Genomic DNA, 21,288 nt, shown 5'->3' on the forward strand with positions numbered 1-21,288 from the left:
AGGGGCCTACAGAGAGGGCAGGCGGCGGGCATTCTGCATGGAAAAAGGATGTAAAGTGTTACACCCAAAGTGTGGAAAAGCAGATCACTATGGTTGCACTAGTAACCTCATCATTCCTGTTATTCTTGCAATGTGATAGCATCAGTGTTCATCAAAGGGGAGTGTGGGGGGAGCAGGGTGTGTGTAGGGAGCCCTAAATGTGGAGGTCAAAGATTTCCAATATGATGAGAACTTGAAGACCTATTTCTATCCCAAGGAAGATTTGAGAACAGGCAAGATATGGCAACATATCCTGGCTGCTGTCTCATTACAACAGTGATCTAAGACGAGCGTCAGTTTATGTGTAGGGAGACTCCCAGCCCCGCCCACCAACAAAGAATGTAGGAGAGGACCATAGGAATTCAAATTCTGAACAAGTGTGAATGAGTGCAGCTGGGAACCTCAGAGACCAAGTCACTGACTTCTTCATGGGGCAACCATTTGGCTTGCGGTTCCCTTACAGCATGGATTCTTTCCAGAGGCTGCTGGGTTCATCTTGGATTAAAGAAGTGATCCACAGGAGGAGTAATAGGGGGAGGTAGGGTCCCTGTTTCTTTTCCTTGAATCTGGGTGGGCCCGTGACTACGAGTCTTCTAAGACATGTCAAAAAGTGATACCAACTGGTCAGTTCCTCTTCTGGGGATGTTCACCCTTATGCACCAGGAGGAAGTTTGTAGGGCCATCCCCTGCAAGTCTGCCAGAGTCTCAGTAGACATCCCAGCAAACGGCCAGCCTCCAACCATGCATCTTGAGAAAACTCAAGCCCCAGTCTGAGGCGAAAGTAAAATGAATGAGGTTAAGACTATTTATTCCCCACCAGTTGCTTTTTCCAAGTCTAGCAACATAAGAGGAAATTTTTTTTTTATATTACCTTTTTTTCCCCTCTAATTTGCAAGCAGTCATTGTTTACTAACTTAACCAGATTACAAAAATAATCATGGCAGACACCTGAGCTCACCCTTCCATGAAGCCTGCTGGTCAGGTCATGCTTGTCACCAGCATCTCTATCTTCTACAAAATAGGTAGTCTTTTTCTTTTTTCCACCTTGCAGAAAGGTCATTTGAAAGGTCATGGGGAGCTGTCTCCTTTTTTTTTGGGGGGGGGTATTTTATTTTTTATTTATTTTTTTTTAGAGGCATGTTTTATTTATTTGTTTTTGTTTGTTTGTTTATACATGCACTGGGTACAGTCAGAAGCGTGGGAGGGTGAGAGAATTCACCAGAGCAGAGCTGGGAGCAGAGCAGGCAGAAGGACGAAGTACACTGCTGAGGGGAGCAGCGGGCGGCAGGAGAGGTCTGCGCGCCATGTGGGACTCTCCTCCGGTGGCCGGGGAGCAGCTGGGGATCGAACCGGCGCCGCAGAGGCCGTGGGCAGCTTCGCAACCCAGCGCTCAACTGCTGCGCCACCGGGGAGGCCCAGCTGTCTCCTTCTTGAAGCTTTTCCAGTGCTACAGATCTTGCGAGTCAGATACTCCAGGTGGACACCACATTTGCCAAGATATGAGGCAGTCGCCGTGGTGTCCGTCACAGCTGTCCCTTTCTTACTGGCTTTGCCAGAACCATACTTGTAGATCAATTCATTGACTGACTTCAGGTTTGGGAGCACCCAGGCAATGTACAGTGCACAACCCTCAGCTTGCTAAATGAAGCTTATGGTTCCTCACAGTCACCAGCAGAAGTAATTCAAATCAACTTATATAATATCACTGCACCCTTACTTTATTTATATCTGACTTTTTCTTTCACAAGTGGACTGTAATTTCAATGTCAAGTCACTATGACATCTATCTCTCCAAGGAATTCATACGCATTGCCTGGATTATATAAGCAATTCTGACATTGCCCAAGGCATTTATTTATTAAAGAGAGGATGGAAAACATACCTTTCAAATAAAGACCTAGAGAACACAAAACGGCCAGGACAAACCAAGACAGTAACCAAGCCAGGCAAAAACCTCATGGCTCTCACATTCTCAAAAGACCTTCTATTTTCTAGACAGTCTCTTCAATAGGAAGAAAATACTAGACATATATATACCTCTTCTGAAACACTTGTGTTAAATGGGTCGCGGCTGGGAGATCCCATCACGGGGGTGGAGGACAGACTTTTCTCCAGATCACTAAAACCCTGCACATCCAGCAAAGTGGAGAAGGAGCTGGAAGAGAGGAGATCTTCGTAGTTTCCATCTTGGCCTAGGTAAAGACACAGCAGGAGGGGACAAAAGCAGTTTTTCCTTGGAACCTCACTTTTGGAAGAAGCTAAGAAGCCCAATGACATTGAAGGTTCCATTTTTTGTGATCATCAAAAATCAGAGTCAATTTTTCCTGGCACCGCTAAAGAAAATGTCATGAATGAGAGATAACCAGTGTTGTGTGAGGATTAACTATTTGTTAATAGTTATACTTAGTAGTGAGAAACCACAGTTTATATTACTCTTCATTGGAACATGACAATTTTCTAAGATTTATGAAAATATATGCTACTCCACATAGTTAACCACAACTCCTTTTAGTTACTAAAAAATACATGAAAATGTCCAAGGTGATCAGGCCAATGCAATTATTCCTTACTCCTTTTCTCTATTTTCCAAATGTTTTACAACATAATCTAGTTACAGGAAATGACAGGTTTTTCCTCCCTATAGAGGAGCTTGTCACGACTATCCTATGAGCTCTCTGGGCTGAAATAAAAGCCCACCTCCCCACCTTGTATGCCTGGGTCTCCTGTATCACCCCATTTTATCTCACCAGTGGATATCTTTTTCCTTCTTAGACTCATCAAGTTCTTCTTACCCCTAGGCTCTTGTGCATGCATTTGCTCACTTTGAAATGCTATTGAATCAACTCCTTCAAGAGACCCTCTTTAACCAACCAATCTGCAGAGTACTCGTCTACCCACTTTAAGGGAGAGAACAGATGTCCAAAAATACTGCTGCACGAATGAGTTAGCTAACTGGGGTAATGGACATGCTCGTGTTGTGAAAGAAACTGAGGCCAAATGTAAAAGTTCATAGTCACTTAAAACCAAGTAATATAGAAAAACTTTTAGAGCTATGCTACCTTTTTTACCTTGGGCCAGCACCCCTGTATCTTGCATTTTCTTGTACCTGTTCAGGCACTGTCGAAGATCTTCTATTTTCCGATCCTATTAATAAATAAATGATTATCTTTAATACTGTGATTTTAAAATAGTCAACATTAATTGTGACACAAAGAATAAGTAGACGTGAATTATTTACATTATTCAAAGCATACGTCTAAACTTTAGTAAAACTGGTAATATCTAGAATAGTTTTCCTACGTACATCAGAGATATAGAAAAAGTACCTCTAAATTTAGAGATCCTATCCTTCAGCTGCCATCTTTAAAAAACAAAAACAAAACAAGGTAATAAGATACAAAACAAAAAGCACCAAAAAAGTCAACTTTGATTACTCTCCTCTCTGGCTTATATGTCTTCTTGAAAGAAAGATCAGTTCCTGCTGTCTTTATCAGCCGTCATTAACCACATCTGGAGTTTCCCTTCTTAAACCCTCCATAAAAGTTGCCTCAGTGGAGTTTCCCTTCTTAAACCCTCCATAAAAGTTGCCTCAGTCAGTCATGGGGACTTTTTTCTTTCTTTCTTTCTTTCTTTCTTTCCTTCTTTCCTTCTTTCCTTCTTTCCTTCTTTCCTTCTTTCCTTCTTTCCTTCCTTCCTTCCTTCCTTCCTTCCTTCCTTCCTTCCTTCCTTCCTTCCTTCCTTCCTTCCTTCCTTCCTTCCTTCCTTCCTTCCTTCCTTCCTTCCTTCCTTCCTTCCTTCCTTCCTTCCTTCCTTCCTTCCTTCCTTCCTTCCTTCCTTCTTTCTTTCTTTCTTTTTTTTTTTTAAGTAAAAGCAACGGACATTTTCCATCCTTTTTCTAATTTGACCTCTAGATGGCAACCTGGCTTACCCCATTCTTTGCTTCTTCCACTTTTCTCTCTACTCTTTAATTTCGTTTTGATTTCTTAATCCCCTGGCCAGACAGATATCTCATTTTAGTCACCTCCCACTATCTACCCAACCCTGACTATAAAGTTTTTGCCCTTGAATCTCTTCCTTGCCAGATACTCACTGGGGTAAGTCACAAAAATGGCCTCCTGAGCTACTCCCACATTGACTCTGTCCTTGGTCATGTGATTTGCCTGGCCTATGGGACATCGCCAAATATGGCTTAAGCAGGAGGTACCTGCCCATTGGGAATTGCCCTCTCCTGTGGTCCTAGGGAACCCTGAGGCTCTCTGAAGATACAGGAGAAGATAGCGTATAGAGACGCCATCCCAGCTGGGGCCATACAGCATAGCGCAGATCAGCTGTGTGCTGATCACCATACAAATGAGTCACAACCTCCTGAACTATCCAGTTCCATCCCAGCTGCCAGCAAACTCAGAGATCAGTTAAGCCCGCCCACAGGAAGAGGAGAAATAATAAACGTGATTCGTCATGGAGACAAAGACAACTGACATATGAATTATAGTTTAGCTCCCACCAACTGACGATTATCTGTTTCTACAAAAGTGGATGGGGATCACTCCTTGCCAATCTTTAATTCTACATTAATCCAAAAAGTGACATTCATTTTCCAATTTTCTATGAGAAATCTCCATCTATATGTCCCATGAACACAACAAGGACATCTCAAACTGAGCTCATTATTTGCCCCTAATACTTGAGCCTCTACTTGGATTCCCTGGAGAATCCCACCATCATTCACCCAGTTGCCCAAATCAGAAACTAACTTTCAAATTCAACAATTTAAACATCTTGTCAACCTGTAAATTTCTCTAAAATCTCTTCCCTTCTTACCCCTTCACAGCATTGCCTTATTTCAGCCCTTCATTTCTCACCTGGACTATTTTTTTTTTAAGATTTATTTATTTATTTGTTTGTTTATACATACAAGCACTGGGTACAGTCAGAAGCGCAGGAGGGTGAGAGAATTCACCAGAGCCAGAGCGGAGAGCAGAGCAGGCAGAAGGACCGAAGTACACTGCTGAGGGGAGCAGCGGGCGGCAGGAGAGGTCTGCGCACCACGCAGGACCCTTCTCCAGTGGCCGGGGAGCAGCTGGGGATCGAACCGGCGCCGCAGAGGCTGCGGGCAGCTTCGCAACCCAGCGCTCAACCGCTGTGTCACCACTCACCTAGACTATTTTAACAGCCTATTTACTGTTCTGTTCTCTCTCCCTTATGTGCACCTCGAAGCTACCAGAGTTCACTATATAAAGCGGCAACTCCATTACATCACTGCCCAAGCTCTGCAAAGTAAGGTCCCCAATCATTAACTTGGCCTGAAGGCCAAACTACGCACCATCTCACTAAAGCCCAATACAGCCCCTCTACCTCGTGCTCTGGAACTTTCCTAGCACTGGTCTGTTTCAAGCCTTGGTTCTGACATGTTTCAGCTTATTGAGTCTTTGTCCTTCGGAAACTTCCATTTCCTGATGAACTACTCTTGCTTTTCCTCAGAATTTGCTCAAATATGTCCTCTTTGAAGCTTCCTGGAAGCACTGGTAGTTCTAGCACTCTGGGGGCCCCCAGAGAAGTCTGGGCACCTAGCTAGCCCTCCTTTCACAGTTTTATTTGTTGTTGTTTTTGAGGGAGAGAAATTAAAACCAAATGGATTTCAATCTTTTTTTGAGGGGGGAGAGGAAGCCCACTAAGGGCCCCTCATTTTATCCGACAACTGGAAAGACTGACGAAAATAAACCCATGTGTGGCTTGGTAGGTCAGACAGTGAATTTATATCTATGGAGTAAAGAACAAATGAAGAGGATGAGAGGCAAAGCTAGATACAGAGGTAAGAAAAACAGAGCAACAGGCGAGGATCATGAAAACATAGGGTGGGGAAAAATGGTCAAGCTGGAGTTCTGTGACACTGGCTGGTATTCACTTCCTTACAGTTAGCTTTTCTTGGGAAAACACCTCTGTGTTCTATTTATTCGGGGCACACAGGGAGAGCAGATCTGAAGAGAGGAGCTGAAGCAGCAGAGGCTACCCGCTGTGTGCACGGCTGCATATAGGAGCACGTCCAGAGCGGCCCCACTCTCAGCTGGCAAAGTAAGGAGAGGCATCTGGGGATAGGCCTCCCACGATGTGGCCTAAGGGTCAGGGGCCATCACGAAGTCTGTGCTGACTCCTGGTACATCACTTTGCAGGAGACCAGAGATAGCCCCTGGGGGGAAGCGGCAGGTACAAAGAAGAAACTGCACAGCAACGAGGCACACTTCACACACGGTGGTCCAGATGCCAGGGCCCCAGAAAGGACATGCTAGGACTGTGTTCTTTCTTTCATCTGGATAGAGGACCTGATCTGATGGTATGGACAAGCTCTGGATTCCCAGGTTGGGGAGGGGGTGGTTCCCAGTGAGGCGGGGCTACTGGTCCCCATCCCCACATGTTTGGCCTCCTGCAGCTCCACTACCCCTGTGGGAGGGGACACTCCTGGCAAAGCAGGACAGGACGGGAAAGTGCTTGGAGTGACAACGTGGTGCTACACGCAGTCAAGCAAGCATCTCACTTCCATCCAGATACCTTTTCTTCATTGGCTGCCATCAAAGACTCCATCGCCTTTTTCATTTTTTGAACTTCAATATCTGAAAATATCACAACATCAAGTCACAGGTTAGTTTCATGAACAAGTACAACAGTGACCAGCAACTACTGATGCTGGGGTGGAAGTGGCTTAGGTGATGATGTTAATGGCCGATCGTGTGCTTTCATGTCTCAAAGGCACGCGGACCATTCAGTAGCCAGATTCCCTTTTAGGGAAAACCTGAAAAATGAGTGCCTTTATCTCACAGGCAGAGTCATCATTCCAGAAAGAAGACAAGATGGGAAGGAAAGCATTAACTGCTCTCTCCCAAAGCAACGGCGAAAGTGGCGTGCTGACAGGAAGGTCATTTTAGTGCTGCTGCTACAAAAGCAGGTAGCTTTCAAACAGCAGCCTCTGGGGTGGCGGGCGAAGACACTGGGGGGATGTGATGATGAAAGCACAGAAAATGATGCCCGGCAACAAGCGGGCGGAGACATGAAGGTTAAGAACCTGATGGAGGTGACGTGTACATGGGAGGTCATGCCGAGAAGTGGGCCGGGGGGTCACACAGAAGGACTGGAAGTGCTTTGCTTCATCTATAAGCTTCATTCCAATGTTACAGTCACACAAATTTTAAAACAAAGGGACCAAAGCAAGTTGAATGTGATTTTTCCTTAAAAATCAATATTCAAACAAAAACATGATACTTGATACTTTCTTTTTTTTTAAAAAAAGATATATTTATTTATACAAGAACCAGGATATAGGCCACATGTGTGGGAGGGTGAGAGGATTCACCGAAGACAGAGAGGGAACAGAACAGGCAAGACTGACTGAAATACACTGCTGAGGGGAGCAGCGGATGAGACAGGAGAGGTCTGCCGCGCCATGTGGGTTTCTCCCCGGCCGGCCAGGATCGAACCCACACTGCAGAGGCTGCAGACAGCTTCACAGCACTGCACTCAACTGCCTGCACCACCAGGGAGGCCCCAAAGCATGATACTTTCACTAGAAGTAAATAACCAGCGTTTTAAAGATGGAAAGCCAACCTAAAATGGTCACAAATTAAAATAATTGAACAGAAAAATGTAGCTCAAGTCACCTGCTTCTGAGAAAAATAAAAACTACGCCAGATATTTCTTTCAAAGAGTGGTGCATCTCTCAGAACTGAGTGAACATTTTCCATTAAGGTACATTCTCTAGGAACCTCCTTTCAGTGTGAAGGGCAAAATCCCTTGACTTAAGAGCCCAGGATCTGGAGGAAAGAGCATGCCAAGGATCCTCTCTATGCTGCAGGAATGATTCGGCCCCTTCTCAGGTCTGCATCAGAGAAAACCTGCAAGCCCTTCTCTCTGCTCTTTCCTCCGGCCTGTTAACCTCTGTGCCATACACTCTGGAGAGATGGGAAGCTTATTGATGAAGCAACTGGACGTCTTTGGTAAGCGAGATGTTTCAAAATGCATGCAGAGAGCAGTTCAGCATTTGTGGTGAATGGAAAGGCTGATGAAAATATGCCAAAAGCCTTACTTTTGTCTTTGAGCTTCTTTTTAAAATTTTCATCTGTGCAGGAAAACCCATCGAATCAGAAGTTAGCAAACATGACAATGATCAAGAATAGCTGAAAAGCACTAAGACTTAGTCTCCTTTCACCCAGAATAAAGGGACTCTCTCAAAACACAGTTCCTTGCTGTTTGGTGACCTTGGCTCCGGGTGAGCTAGGACGGAGGCACTCGCACCACCGATCAGAAGACCCAGTTTGAATCACTACCTCTCTCACTTCATCTCTCTCAACAGCAACCTGTTGGCTCCGAGTGCTTCTGAAGCTCAAGGGGGTGAAAACATACTATGCTTGTTGTACATGCTGGCATTAGAGTGTGACACAGGGCACTCCTGAATGTGATCGCAGTATGCTCAGGTCACAGTCAACTCACCACTGAGATCCAGTCACAATGACATGGTCTCTGTCCTGCTAAGGGATGGGACCCACTGACCACACCTTAGATCAGGTCCCCCCTGGCATGCCATGACGTTGCCAAATACCTGCCCCCGTCCCTGTGCTTCCTTGGCTCTGCCTGCTAACAAGAGGTCTCAGCCAGCCTCACTCTGCAGGTCAGACTGTGGGGAACTCTATACTAATCTGTTCTCCTGCCCCAAGTCCTGTGAATCCATATTAGTCTTAAACTCTGAACGCATGACCTACTTGTGAATGTCCTTTAAGAACACCCAATTCTAATCTATGCCAAAACATAGAGGAAAGCAAAATCCATTTTCTTCCTTATGAATTCCCTTTTTCTTTCTATGAATTGAGTCTTCTGATCCATAGTTTATACAGGAATAGAAAACCCGGTATTTTAGAGCCTTTAGAGGCCATCTAATTCAAGCTCCTGGATGCCCAGACAATAATGCTTCCCATGCTCAGGACATAGATAAAAAAGTGCTGGAGTAATTTGCTCTGTCTCCAACAGTGAGAAGTTGCTTTTCTATCTGGTGGGACCACAGCTACCATCTGCAATAGCACAGAAGGGCTGAATTCCACCCATTGTTGTCGGGTGTTTCCTGCATTTATATTTCCAAACACATCTCATTCAGGTGACTTTCTACCAGTGTTATATTACTTAGTTAATAACATTTTGTTATTTCATTTTTTACATCAAATTACACTGTTAAAATGTAATTATATTACCTATTTCCATACACTGAAAATTATTACATTAAAAATGTACATGATTTAAAAATTATAGTTCACATGATATTCAGGACAAACGTCCCCAATTATGAAAAACCTTTTGGATAAAGTCACACACTTTAAAAAAATAAAAGAAGAATTAACTTTTCTAAGAGGCTGAGGACTCAGAGACTGATAAGAAATTTTCACTGATTCTCCAAAATTTGCTGAAACTTTCTCTGGACTTAAAAGGGCAGGAAAGGTTTCTAAATCCTTTACATTGTCTCAAGTTTAGTTCCAAGGGAAGTAATCTCAAGACATGTGAATTATTCCTGTTCATTCTTGCTGACCGTCCCTTGTGTGGAAGTTTGGACAAGAACACTCTCACAATCAGAATTTACAATTCAGTCTCCTAAAGTAAATGCCCCTCAACTACAGAAGCGCCCACCTGTAGCTGCTGAGGCAAAGGCAGGGAGTCCCCAGCAAAGCAATCCCAGGCTGCCCTAGGACTGGGTCTGCATGGGGGGCTGTTCATTTCCTTTGGTGCCAAAACTCCATGTCACTGGCATTAGCGTCCTTTACAGACCTTGGGGGATTTGAACACACTGAGGCAATAGGTGGTAAATAGGTGTTCTTACCTCGATCAGGGATTTCAATGCCTTCTCCCTTCATCCTGGAGGCCAGCTGCTCTTGTAATCTATTCACCTCACATTCCTTCTCTTCCAGTTGCTCCTTCAAGGATGACAGTTCATCCTACAAATAATACATTCACTTTCAAAGGAAAGGTCATGACTGAGAGAGGATACGCAGAGAGCATGCTTGCTAATTCCTATCAATAGTGAGATTTTATAAATGACACAAAACAACTATGGGAATTTAGATGCAAACATCAGAAGTTACACTGGGGCAATCAACAGCAGGAAGTCAGGCAACTGATTAATGTCCAACAATAATTACAATAATCCTGGCATAAACATTCCAAGTTTCTTTGTGACCGAATTAAAAATAAATCTTCTAATGTGTAATCAGGACTTAGGGCAGCCCCAAGCCTCAAATGTTACATTAAACGAGAAATCGGACCACATTAATCCAAGAAGATGATCAAATTATGTTTAGTTTCACAAAAGCAAAATGCCATGCAAATTGGAAAATACACATGAAGACTGGTTTGGTATTCATCCAGCATTTCAATGTTCCCTGCACTGGGAAGAGCTTGATTAGGTCACAGACAACACTAGCCAGATCACGGGACTAAATAATTCTTCCTCACTAAGACAAAAGGACAGAACTTCCCACAATCATGGAAACAAACAGGTATAGAAAACAGATTTTAAGTCCTCAATTTCTTTTCAATGACATAACTATCAACGTCCCTAAAAGCCTGGTGTCCTAATGTTTTAATTTTCACTTTTATTTTGCTAAAGAATTAGCTTATAGCAAATGTATGTTTTGCTGGGTGTACCCAACTAAGAAAAGCAAACTATGCAATGTTAACAATGCATCCCTATTTTCAGGAGTACATTTTATTGCCAGGCTCCAGTGATATTTACTGTGGTGAGTACTATGAGGAGACATAGCTCTCCAATGCAGACAGGATGGCAGCGGCATAGTTTTTACTTAAAGTGGGAGTGGACACCAAAGGCCAGATGCTGTCAGCAGCACTGGTAACAAGAGCTGCCTGCTCTTGTTGTGCTGTGTCTAAGCAGTGATGACTCTTAGAGGGCTGCCATGGACAACTTCAAGAAAAGTCTCAAAGAAAGGAAGCCGTGTCTACACTGGATATAAAACAGAATTCTGTCACAAGTGAATATTCCCAATTATTTTCCCACATGAGGATCTCAGACCACGTAAGAGATGGAAGATTAGCTGATCAACAAATACTTAATTTTATCTGCCTATTATTGATTCACTAAGGATTTCAGATACTTCTGAAAACAATTTTAGGGAATTACGTGGTCCCTTTAGTCAGCTTTACATGTATTTTGAAAACACAGGTGACACACACATAGAATGAGAGCACATGCCACTGGAAAACACCATCACAGCAAAAAGACACTCGCCAGAAAGCCACAGGCCATGGACCCCTTCCCCACAGGCTACTGCACCTTCAGTGACTCCCACTTCTGTTCCATCCGCTGCTTTTCATACTGCATCTGACCCACCTTGATTTTCATGCTAGAAAGTTTGGCCATTAAGCACTAGTAGAAAGACAGAGGAGTGAAAGCAAAGTACAGAAGGAAAAAAGGCAGCTGCATCGCCCAGAAAACTGTAATTTTATAAAGGAGGTGAGGTCATTTGGAGAAGCAGCAGGTTATTTCCTACCCCCAGGTAAGCCCTGAGTTTTATTCTACATTCAAGAAGGTCTACAGCTTGGGATAAATTTCATCCACTTGCAAGTTTACTACATGGAAACACTCTATTTGTATTATTGGTCACAGATAAGTAGGGGAGCTATTTGTTTAAGAGAATTTTTTGCCACTGAGAAAACTTACTTTGGTTGATTTAAGCTTTTTTTCATACTGAAGTCTTTCACCGTCCAATTCACTGACTTTTAACCTCAAATCATTGATCTCCTGCATTAGCCCCTGTTTAGAAAGAAACAGGGAAATATGTATTAGAGCAGTGCTAACATACCTAACTAAACACAGCAGCTTGGAAATCTTAGGGCGTCCCATGCCTCGGTTTAAAGTTATAAGAATTGGATCAGACAAAGGCAAATTGTTTCCTTGGGAGCCCATTTAAAACCCTGCTTTAAATTCTCAATGCCTATGCCCTAAAATTAAGGGATTATGAAAATAAAAGGTGACTATAACTTTAATTAAGAAAGAAACTAATCACTTACTATGGTTGATGAGAACTTTCTAGATTAAAAATCACTCCATGAACTCTGTCTTCCAAAATAAACCCAGAAGTTTTCTTTAGTAAAGCCATTTACTTTTAGGACCATTTACATGAAAAATAATTTTATGATTTCTTTCTTTCTGCTCACAGAAGTACAGATTGTTCATCAACCCAATCTAGGAGACTGGAGTGAAATTTAAGTCCTCTAAACCAAGGGTTATCAACTTTTAAGGGGGGATAAGAATCCTTAGCATCATCATATAAATTTACATTTGGAAGATGAAAAAGTCAATCCTAATGTTCTCATAACACAAATACAACTGGATAGCTTTTTTACAGCTACTTTTTAAAATAACCCAATTTGCTTAGAAAATCTCTCTAAATATTCCTAGAAACAGTGACTTTTTTTTTTTTTTTTTTTGGTCCAGAGCTAGAGAGTAAGAAAAGGAAACTAGAATGAAAAACAATACCAACTTCTCCAAAAGAAAGGCTCAAATAATCTATGGAAAGACTTTTTTTCTTTTTGAAGTAAAAGCTGTGAAAGGTCTTTCCAACAGTTAAGGTATTTTTGTTCCTCTCCTGTATAAGACATTTATTCCTGGGCCACAAATCCATAGATGAAAGAACAGGATTATATAAGAATGCCATTAAAAAAAAATAATTAGAACAAAAGCTATCAGAACTAATCTTCAATAGAGTTTTGTTAAGTAAGGATCCTTCTAAACCCTAAGGTCAAAGACTGAAAGGCTACAAAGATGCTACAGGACAACACAATTTCCAGAAAACTCACAGGCTTCTAAATTGTGGCCTCTTGTAAAACGAAAAATACCATTAGGCAAATATTATTGCAGTAATTATTCATTAATATTTATACAATGTTTCAACAAGTACAGTCTCTTCTGTTATAAATGAAGTCACAAACTGACATCATTTAATAACCCTTTGAATGCTAATTAAAGGGAAAAGTCCCTTTCTCCCATTTAATTATCTCCCATTTACTAATCATTCTTGCTTAATGGGTGCTTAGTGGTTTTCCTTCATCCACCTGCTCATTTATATATTTTGCCTACTCTTTCTCATTGTTAATAACAACAGTGGTTTTTAAAGAGTGGCAATTTTCAAAGAACAAGAAGCAAGTGAAGAAAATGTAATTTAAACTGAGATGATCTTTCTGTTACTGAAATAAACAACTACCCAATCAGCACTGTCAATACGACTCTAAACCCTCAACCTGCAGGAAGTCAGATCTTCCCATCTGGATACAGTTTCTTAACATTCAACATTTTTCAGTGGTATACATATTAATTCAATTAGACCTTCTTCAAAGTTCAGTACTTTTCCCTTTCGGACTGGTGGGGTGGTGTGGGGTGGGGTGGGGTCGGGTGGGTGGTTGTTTGGTGGCTGGGGTCTCCATAGCAACTCAATGTGACAACAGCGCTCCCACCAGCAGGGGGCGCTGCTGCTGGCAGGCTCCTACCATCTATGCATGCTGACAACCTTCCAAGGTTTAGGACTTTTGCTCCCTGCTTTTGGAAGAGCCTTTGCTTTTTCCCTACCCCAACATGTACTTAGAAAGCAATCTCCAGGTAACCTAAAGTTCTAGGACAAAGTTAAAGACTTTTGGAGTTGCGAATCAGTCTGGAAAACACCTCATTTTTATTCAACAGGAGAATGAGCAAACTCCATTTGGTTTAAATTTTTAAGACTATTTAAATTATTTTCCTTTACAACATAACAGAGTTTATCATACATCCTACAAGCTTGGGCTGTGTACATACTACATTTTATTCAAGGTATTGCGTATCTAACAGTAAGGTAGCAGGCAGTAAGTGTACATCTTTGCATATGATTGCACATCTTTGCATATGAGTGTACATATGAGTACATATGTGTGTACATATGTTTGCATATGAGTGTACATCTTTGCATATGATTGAGAACCCATGCATGAGGCAAGGAAGCACAGGTGGGGGTGGTATGGGAGGGTTGGTGGTTTAAGTTTCTTTTCCTATTAAAGTATTTTTTCCTTACATCGTTGTAGTCCCCATAGTTCTCCTGCCACCATATCGCCTAGTGAACTGTCACCACATTCCCTTGTGTTCTTCCCTCCCCTGTTTTGCCACCCCTTCTGCCCCCTCCTTTGCTGAATGCCTCAGTTTCATGGTCAGCTTGCTAGTTTTGACTTTTTCTTGAACTTTTGTTTGGTTTCTCTATATACCACATATAAGTGAGACCATCTGGCATTTATCTTTTTCCTTCTGTTTTATTTCCCTTCCAGCTCCATCCATGTTGCCACAAATGGCAGGAAATTGTCTTTTCTGATCACTGAGTAATATTCCATTGAATAAATATGCCACAACCTTTTTTTTTTAAAGATTTTTTAGTATATGTGCCGCTGAAGCGAGCACTAAAAGATTTTTTATTTTATTTTTGCAATGAAGAACTGGGGCATAGGCCAGTGTGTGTGTGTGTGGGGGGGGGGTAAGAGGATTTTCACCAGAGACAGAGTGGGGAGAACAGGTGGATTTACTGAAACACACTAAGGGGAGCAGCGAGCAGACAGGAGAGGTCTGCTGTGCCATATGTGCGTTAGCTCCCTGGCCACGGATTGAACTCAGGCCATTGCAGTGATAGCACTGAGATTTAACTCCTAGGCCACCAGGGAGGCCCCTATCACAACTTTTTGATCCATTCATTTATTTTGGGACATTTGGGTTGTTTCCATATCTTGGCTATTGTAAATAGTGCGGGAATAAACATTGGGGAGCAAGTTTCCTTTTGAAGTAATGTTTTTGTGTCCTTGGGTAGGTTGCTAGGAGTAGAATCACTGGATCATATGACAGATCCATTTTCAGTGTTGTAGCATTTACCCTGAATCTCACAAAAGAAGAATGGTCTTTAACTGGAATGGCTTAGGTATGGAACAGACCAAAAGTTGAAGGGCATATTAAATAATTTCTAAAAATCTCTGATGGTTCTCCACATATATTTAAAAACTACTTATTGTATAATAAATACTCAGTATGCTAAATAATGACTACTATACAACAGCAGTAATGACAATAATAAATCCCCATCTCCACAAAAAAGAAAACCAGGAAGGATGGACTCGGGGAAAGGGAGAAGGGAAAGAAGGTAGGAAGGAAGAAAGAAAGTCTAATGAGAAGATTAATATTACATTTCAAAAGCATCAAAATAAAAATTGTCATTAGCCTCTAATGATAAATTGTCAACGTATTTAAAAGTTTATTCTTCAAAAGATGCATGGATGAATTCGAATGAGGGCATATACTAAGCAACTGTCTTCCCTCCAAGAAAATAATCAACACACCTCCAAGGAATCTCAAGTTACTCTAGAAATGTGTGTGAACAAATATACACATGTGAGATAGGTATAGACATACGGTACATATAGATATATAGAGAGAGTCACTTACCTCTGTGTCTCTGAATCTATCTTCATAATCCAACCTGTCCTTCTCTACAGCTGTCAGTTTTAACTTCAAGTTAGATATTTCAGCCATGAGATCTAACTTCTGCGTTTCTAAGGATGTCCTACTCAGCAGCTCCTATTAGAATTTAGGAGAAACATTCAAAAGCTGTTTTGTTGTGCAAATATCTCATTTATAATGGTGAAGTAGTCACTACACAGGAGGATCACATGGACGCACGTCCACCAGGCATGTGCTTTAGTGAACCTCTACTGAGTAGAACAAGACATGTCTATTTACCAGGGAGGAGTGTGTTATGCAGATGCATGCACGCAAAAACCTTGTGTGTTCTTAAGTCTGATAACGATAGTGCTGATGCTGACATTACGTTTTCCACAAACCAGGCACTGTCCTGACATATATTAAATGACCCTCAAAACAACCTCATGAGGTAGAAACACATAAGGGTAAGTCATGAATTATCCTTACTCAACAGATGAGGAAGCTGAAGAACAGAGAGGCTAAGAACTTGCCAAAAGTCACACAGTAAGGAAACGGCAGAGTAGGGATTCAAATATAAACAGTCATGTGCCAGTGCCTGCTCCATCCACTGTCAGAGAGGGTCTCGAGTGCCTGTGTGCGTGCATGTGTGTGTTCACTGAGGAGTTCTCCTCTCAAGTCATATATGGTGCTTATTCTTTTTCTTATCATAAAATATATGTGCATGCTTGGGAGTTAGGAAATCACATCAAAGTGCAAAGAAGAAACTTAAAATTATCTACAATCCTCTTAGTATTTTATTCCAAATTCAAACTACACAAACTCTCTACCGTAAGTACAAACTCTGAAACCCCACTATTCTAGTTTTGCCTGCAAACAAGCCAGTCTGGGCAAGTCATGGAACCCATACACCTCCTCAGCACATGGCCTGCCAATATGCCTCCCACCAACGCACCCTACCCACCTGCTGCAGCATTTCCTCTGTGGCGTTTAGCTTCTCTCGGTGCTCCTCCAGACAAAACTCCAAATCCCGTATCTTCTCTCCCTGAGCCTCTACCTGGTCTGTTAACACACTTACCTGCATTTAGAATAAGATACTGCAATGAGTTAGGAGGAATCTGAAGTCCCCCATCAACTTCACTTCTCTAAATACAACAAAAACTGGAAAGAGATGACCACTCACTAGGATGGGTAGAGAAAACGAAAGTCAGAATGGTTTGGATCCTTCACATTCCACTTCTGATCTGAGGATTCCCGTTCAATTTTGGAGAAAGTGAGAGCTGACTGGGGATGGGCCACACTTCACAGGTAAATCCTTCCCTCCAAGTGCGAGAGAGAGGGTATACACACACACTATCTATTTTGGTGGTGTCAGAGGGTCATAGAGGAAGTGAAGCTAAATCTGAAGCAGAAGTCAACTAGGACTGTGCAGGTTTGACACTTTGCAGAGAATAAAGAAAACAGGGAATTCAAATTCCCTGAGCTCTTTCAGGTCACTTTGCTTACAAATGGGTTAGAAGCCAGGGAGTGACTCTAAGGTCTGAGAGAGCCCTGGACTGAATCCCTCATGATCAGAGATAATTGTGAATCTCTGAGCTTTCTCTAACCACCACCAGCCTAGTAAATAAACTAAGTTCATTTAGCTGAAAACACCAACATAAAAATATGTCAAGTATTTTAAGACACTATGAAGAAGCAACTCAAATTCATACCACAAGGGCCTCACCACTCACTTTGTGTTTTATTTGGCTGAGGATATCATCTTTAAATTTTGTTTTTAATTGAAGAAACATTGGTTTACATTTTGTAGGTTTCAGGTGTAAAACCTTAAAGACCACTATCTGTAGATACTGTTATTTCACCACAGAGAGCCTACATTACATCCTTCTCCATGTGGCGTAATTTTTTTTCACATTTTTAAATTAAAAAATTAGAACTATAATATTCAATTATGAAATATATAATAAAATTTATGACTATATATACATTATACAATCCTGAATTTCTATATGCACTAAAAAATCAGCTCCAATGAGCAGATCAGAAAATCAGACCATATCACACTGCCTTATGGACACTGGCCCTTAAAGAGCTGAGGTAGACTAAGGGCAGTAGCTAATTAGCCATAGTCTTCACCATTCTCTATTATGTACAGATGGCATACTGCACTTAATTCTATCAAAAGTCTGGCTCCTGGACACATCTGAATCTGCCACCCCAATTTAAAATAGCCTTTGTGGGACTCTCTGGTGGCGCAAGGGGTTAAGCATTGCACTATGAAGCAATCTGCAGGCTCTGCAGCATGAGTTTGATCCCCGGCTAGCCAGAAAGAAACCCACATGGCACAGCAAACCTCTCCTGTATCACCCGCTGCTCCCCTCAGCAATGTATTTCAGTCAGTCTGCCTGTTCTGCTCCCCACTCTGTCTCTGGTGAATCCTCTCACCCCCTGCATCTCTGGCATGTACCCCAGTTCTTGTATGCATAAATAAATACATCTTTAAAAAAAATAAAAATAAAATGGCCTTTGTAAACATGTCATGAGGAAAGATCAACATATAAAAATCACTTGCCTGAAGAACAAGGGATTCTTTATCATTCTCTAAACGGGCGAGCCTTTCCTGGTACACATCTCCGTTCCCAGATAGGTGTCCATTTGTCTGAAAAAGGAAATAAGGGTAAGGCTGGCCCTCTTTAAAACTGAGGTACTGTGGGTAAATAAAAACTGCACCTCTTTTTAATGCAAGGAAACTGAATTCAGCACAGCAGCTACTGACATTAAGAGAAAATGGGACAATATAACTTGGGTCACTGACCTTGAAATAAGTAAGACAGGCACCGAGGCACATTTTCAGGAACAAAATAATAACTTCTCATTAAGCACCAAATATGATCCCAAAGGAAGAGAAGCAGAGGGCGCCCATGCAGGATGCACACAGCACGTGCATGTGAATCTACAGGAGACTGCCTCTCTAGGAGTCAGTGGGGTAACTTGCCCCACAGGCTTTGTGCTGTCGTGGAGAAACTTACAGAGCAAATACAAAGTACAGTAATGAGGCATCATGTGCTAAAAAAAAAAAAAGCACCGTATCTCCAACAGTTAAGGTTGTGGAGTTGCCCCGGTATTAAAAGGAAGCTCTCTCCTTGGCACCTGGATACAGGTAGGTGTACTGTGGGGGACGTGAGGACACTCAGCATGGAGCCTGGATGAGTCATATCACATGGACACGCTTCAGCCTCAGGGTGTAGTATTAAGACATCTGGAGCAAACATGTTTATGTCGTTGCCACCAACCCAAAGGGACATCTAATTCTTTCACAAGAATCGGTTTACTTAAAAACCCAATTAATTTACAAGCTTATGGATGCATCTTGGTGAAAATGGAATGACTTTTTAAATACTTATAAAGTGACATCTCTTCCATCTTCCCCTTTGAATAGATGGTTATATTCTTTAACTTTTCTAGGTTCAACACCTGTCAAAACCGTGTTCAGGGGCCTATCACCCATATACAAGCAGGCCCCACTGGCAGGTCACCAAGCACAAAGCTGTTCCCACTGGCAGTGAAATGACTGAGGCTAACCACCAGGTGGCGCAACATGCCACACAGCCCAGGGGTTCTGAAAGGTCTGTGCCTTGTCCTTCCTATTTTTACATTTGCAGCTGGATCCTGGCACAGGGATACCCATCTATTATGTCAAGGTCATCTCCCTTACAGGACTATTTGTGTTAAGCTTCAGTAGGTCCTTCACACACAAAGAAGTACACTAGCAGTACTGTAAAACAAACCAGTCAAAAGCAGGACCTCTCAGGAGTAAAATCAGAGCAGACCTTTTCTCCCTGTTCCAACTACCTATCTTTGCCCTAAGTTGCAGGATAAACAGCAAAAACTCCACAGCAAGGGGTCGATGACCCACAGAGAGCAACCTACCATGTGACTCTGTAGCCATCCCACCAGCGTTTCTGCTGTGGAATCCGGTATCTGGCACCTCAGGCCTTCCTTCTCTTCCGTCTCCATCATCTCTAGCAGCCCACGCAGGTCCTCTACCAAGTGCAGGGCTCGCAAGCTGCCCATGAATGGGGAGGTGGGAGACTGGCAATCAAAGATCCCATTGGAATATTCCAGTGCCTTAGAACCTACACACACAATCAGAGAGTACAATGGGGTTTCCATCAAATCTCAGACTAGATAGAGCTGATTGTGACAAGCCAACCCAGTCACTGAGGAACAGTCAAAACAAGGAAGAGGGAAAACAGCTGAAACAATCAGGTGCACCTCTCCTAGGCACAGTGGTTGAGGGTAAACATCGAAGGTCAGCCACGGAGCAGGGAGGCCAACCATGCGGTGCAGCACAGGGTGTGGTGGCCGTGGCAGAGGGTAAGCTGACCCAGCAGAAATGAAGATGGCAGCAGCCAAGGCTGGGCTAAGCCATATACTGAAAAGCACACCCAACTTTTAGGGACCACCCCGTCTTCAGATCCCCTAGGAAGGACCTACGTGGATGTGGACATGGCTTGGCGTAATCTCAAAGGTAAGTGGGCGGCACACAGCAGTCTCACCAGGTGTATCTCTGAAGTTCGATGAATAGATCACAAGTGTGTGAATGCATGAATGCCAGTGCGTGAGTGCATGTGTGTGTAAACATCTCCCCAAGTTTGCTTGCAGCTTAGTGTTTAATGCCCTTGCTAACATCAAGTTTGAAACATCTGGAGATGGAGCCCCTGCCTATGTGGACCAATCACAGATGCCTCTTCACCTCTTGGATGGTCGTTTTCCATTCTGTCAAGCAGACACAGTAACCTCCTACTTGAAGGTCAGTAAGGCTGAGGGGAAGGCTGTGACCTTCCAAGTCCAAAGTTCTTACCATGAGTGAGACCCGTGACCCAGTGAGCATGGTGCCTCTCCAGCCAGCGCTATGGCCTTATCCACTCCAGTGATGGTGAAAGGACAACTGCTTTCAGCTAATCTACTCCACATGCCACCTTAAAACTGGGCCAGACAATCTGGACCCAAATCTGCCACCCTGTAATAACGGTAATCACAAACATGGTAGGCTTGAAGCTAAAAGTTCCTCCTAACCCGCTAAGTCAATTCCCTGGGGACCCCTGCAGGGTTGCGATGAGAAAAACGTAACTGAGCAGAGTTGTCAGGAGGAGGGGGGAACCACGAGCAAAGAAGGCCAGATGGGCAACAGTGTCCTGCCCAAGCAGTTCAAGCACCAGAGCCACCGACAGTATTGCTACTCACTCACAGCCCCCCAAGAAACCTTTATCGAAGTCTCCACCACAAGAAAAGAAATGCGAATTTAGAAAAATTTCTCAAGTGTTTGCAGTCATTTCTCCTCTTCTTTTTCTTATCAGCTGGAGAACTACTGACGTTAATTAAAAAACATATAAACCCAGGTCCTATCCAAAAAGCTCTGGACTCACTCAGTCTGAGGAGGGACCTGGGTAAAGCTTGATTTCCATTAATAATTCTGTATTTGTCCTGAAGCCCTGCCAGGGTTAAGGAATGAATACATTAATCCAGTGGAATAGATAAAATGCAAACCCTTCAACGACTTCCAAAAATATCACTTCTCTTGACTAGAGTTTCGCTGAGCTTGTGAAATTCCCACCTCTGCTAAGAACCTGGTGTTAGTTCTAGTTACCTTTTCTGAAATTGAGACAGCCCAATCTCTCTTCCACATAACAGCCCTTCAACTCTTTGAGAGAATGCATCCTGTCTTGAGCAAGATTACACTCTCTCAGGTTCCACTTGACCAG

At 42.7% G+C, this 21,288-nt stretch overlaps 1 protein-coding gene across 1 annotated transcript in view; it reads right to left on the minus strand.

The window, feature by feature from the left end:
* PPFIBP1 (PPFIA binding protein 1) overlaps positions 1-21,288 on the minus strand; it is a gene marked incomplete at both ends in the record, with an annotated part of 45,278 nt that overhangs the window by 22,707 nt on the left and 1,283 nt on the right. Inside the window, 10 exons of the mRNA XM_084256280.1 lie at positions 2,077-2,231; positions 3,099-3,183; positions 6,586-6,647; positions 8,114-8,146; positions 9,890-10,004; positions 11,744-11,836; positions 15,530-15,661; positions 16,488-16,601; positions 18,096-18,182; positions 19,454-19,659. Of these exons, the coding sequence (XP_084112406.1) occupies positions 2,077-2,231; positions 3,099-3,183; positions 6,586-6,647; positions 8,114-8,146; positions 9,890-10,004; positions 11,744-11,836; positions 15,530-15,661; positions 16,488-16,601; positions 18,096-18,182; positions 19,454-19,659 (1,082 nt within the window). The remainder of the gene's footprint in view (positions 1-2,076; positions 2,232-3,098; positions 3,184-6,585; positions 6,648-8,113; positions 8,147-9,889; positions 10,005-11,743; positions 11,837-15,529; positions 15,662-16,487; positions 16,602-18,095; positions 18,183-19,453; positions 19,660-21,288) is intronic.

The sequence above is a fragment of the Talpa europaea genome (assembly GCF_964194135.1).
Source record: "Talpa europaea genome assembly, chromosome: 15".
Classification (NCBI taxonomy): Eukaryota; Metazoa; Chordata; class Mammalia; order Eulipotyphla; family Talpidae; genus Talpa; species Talpa europaea.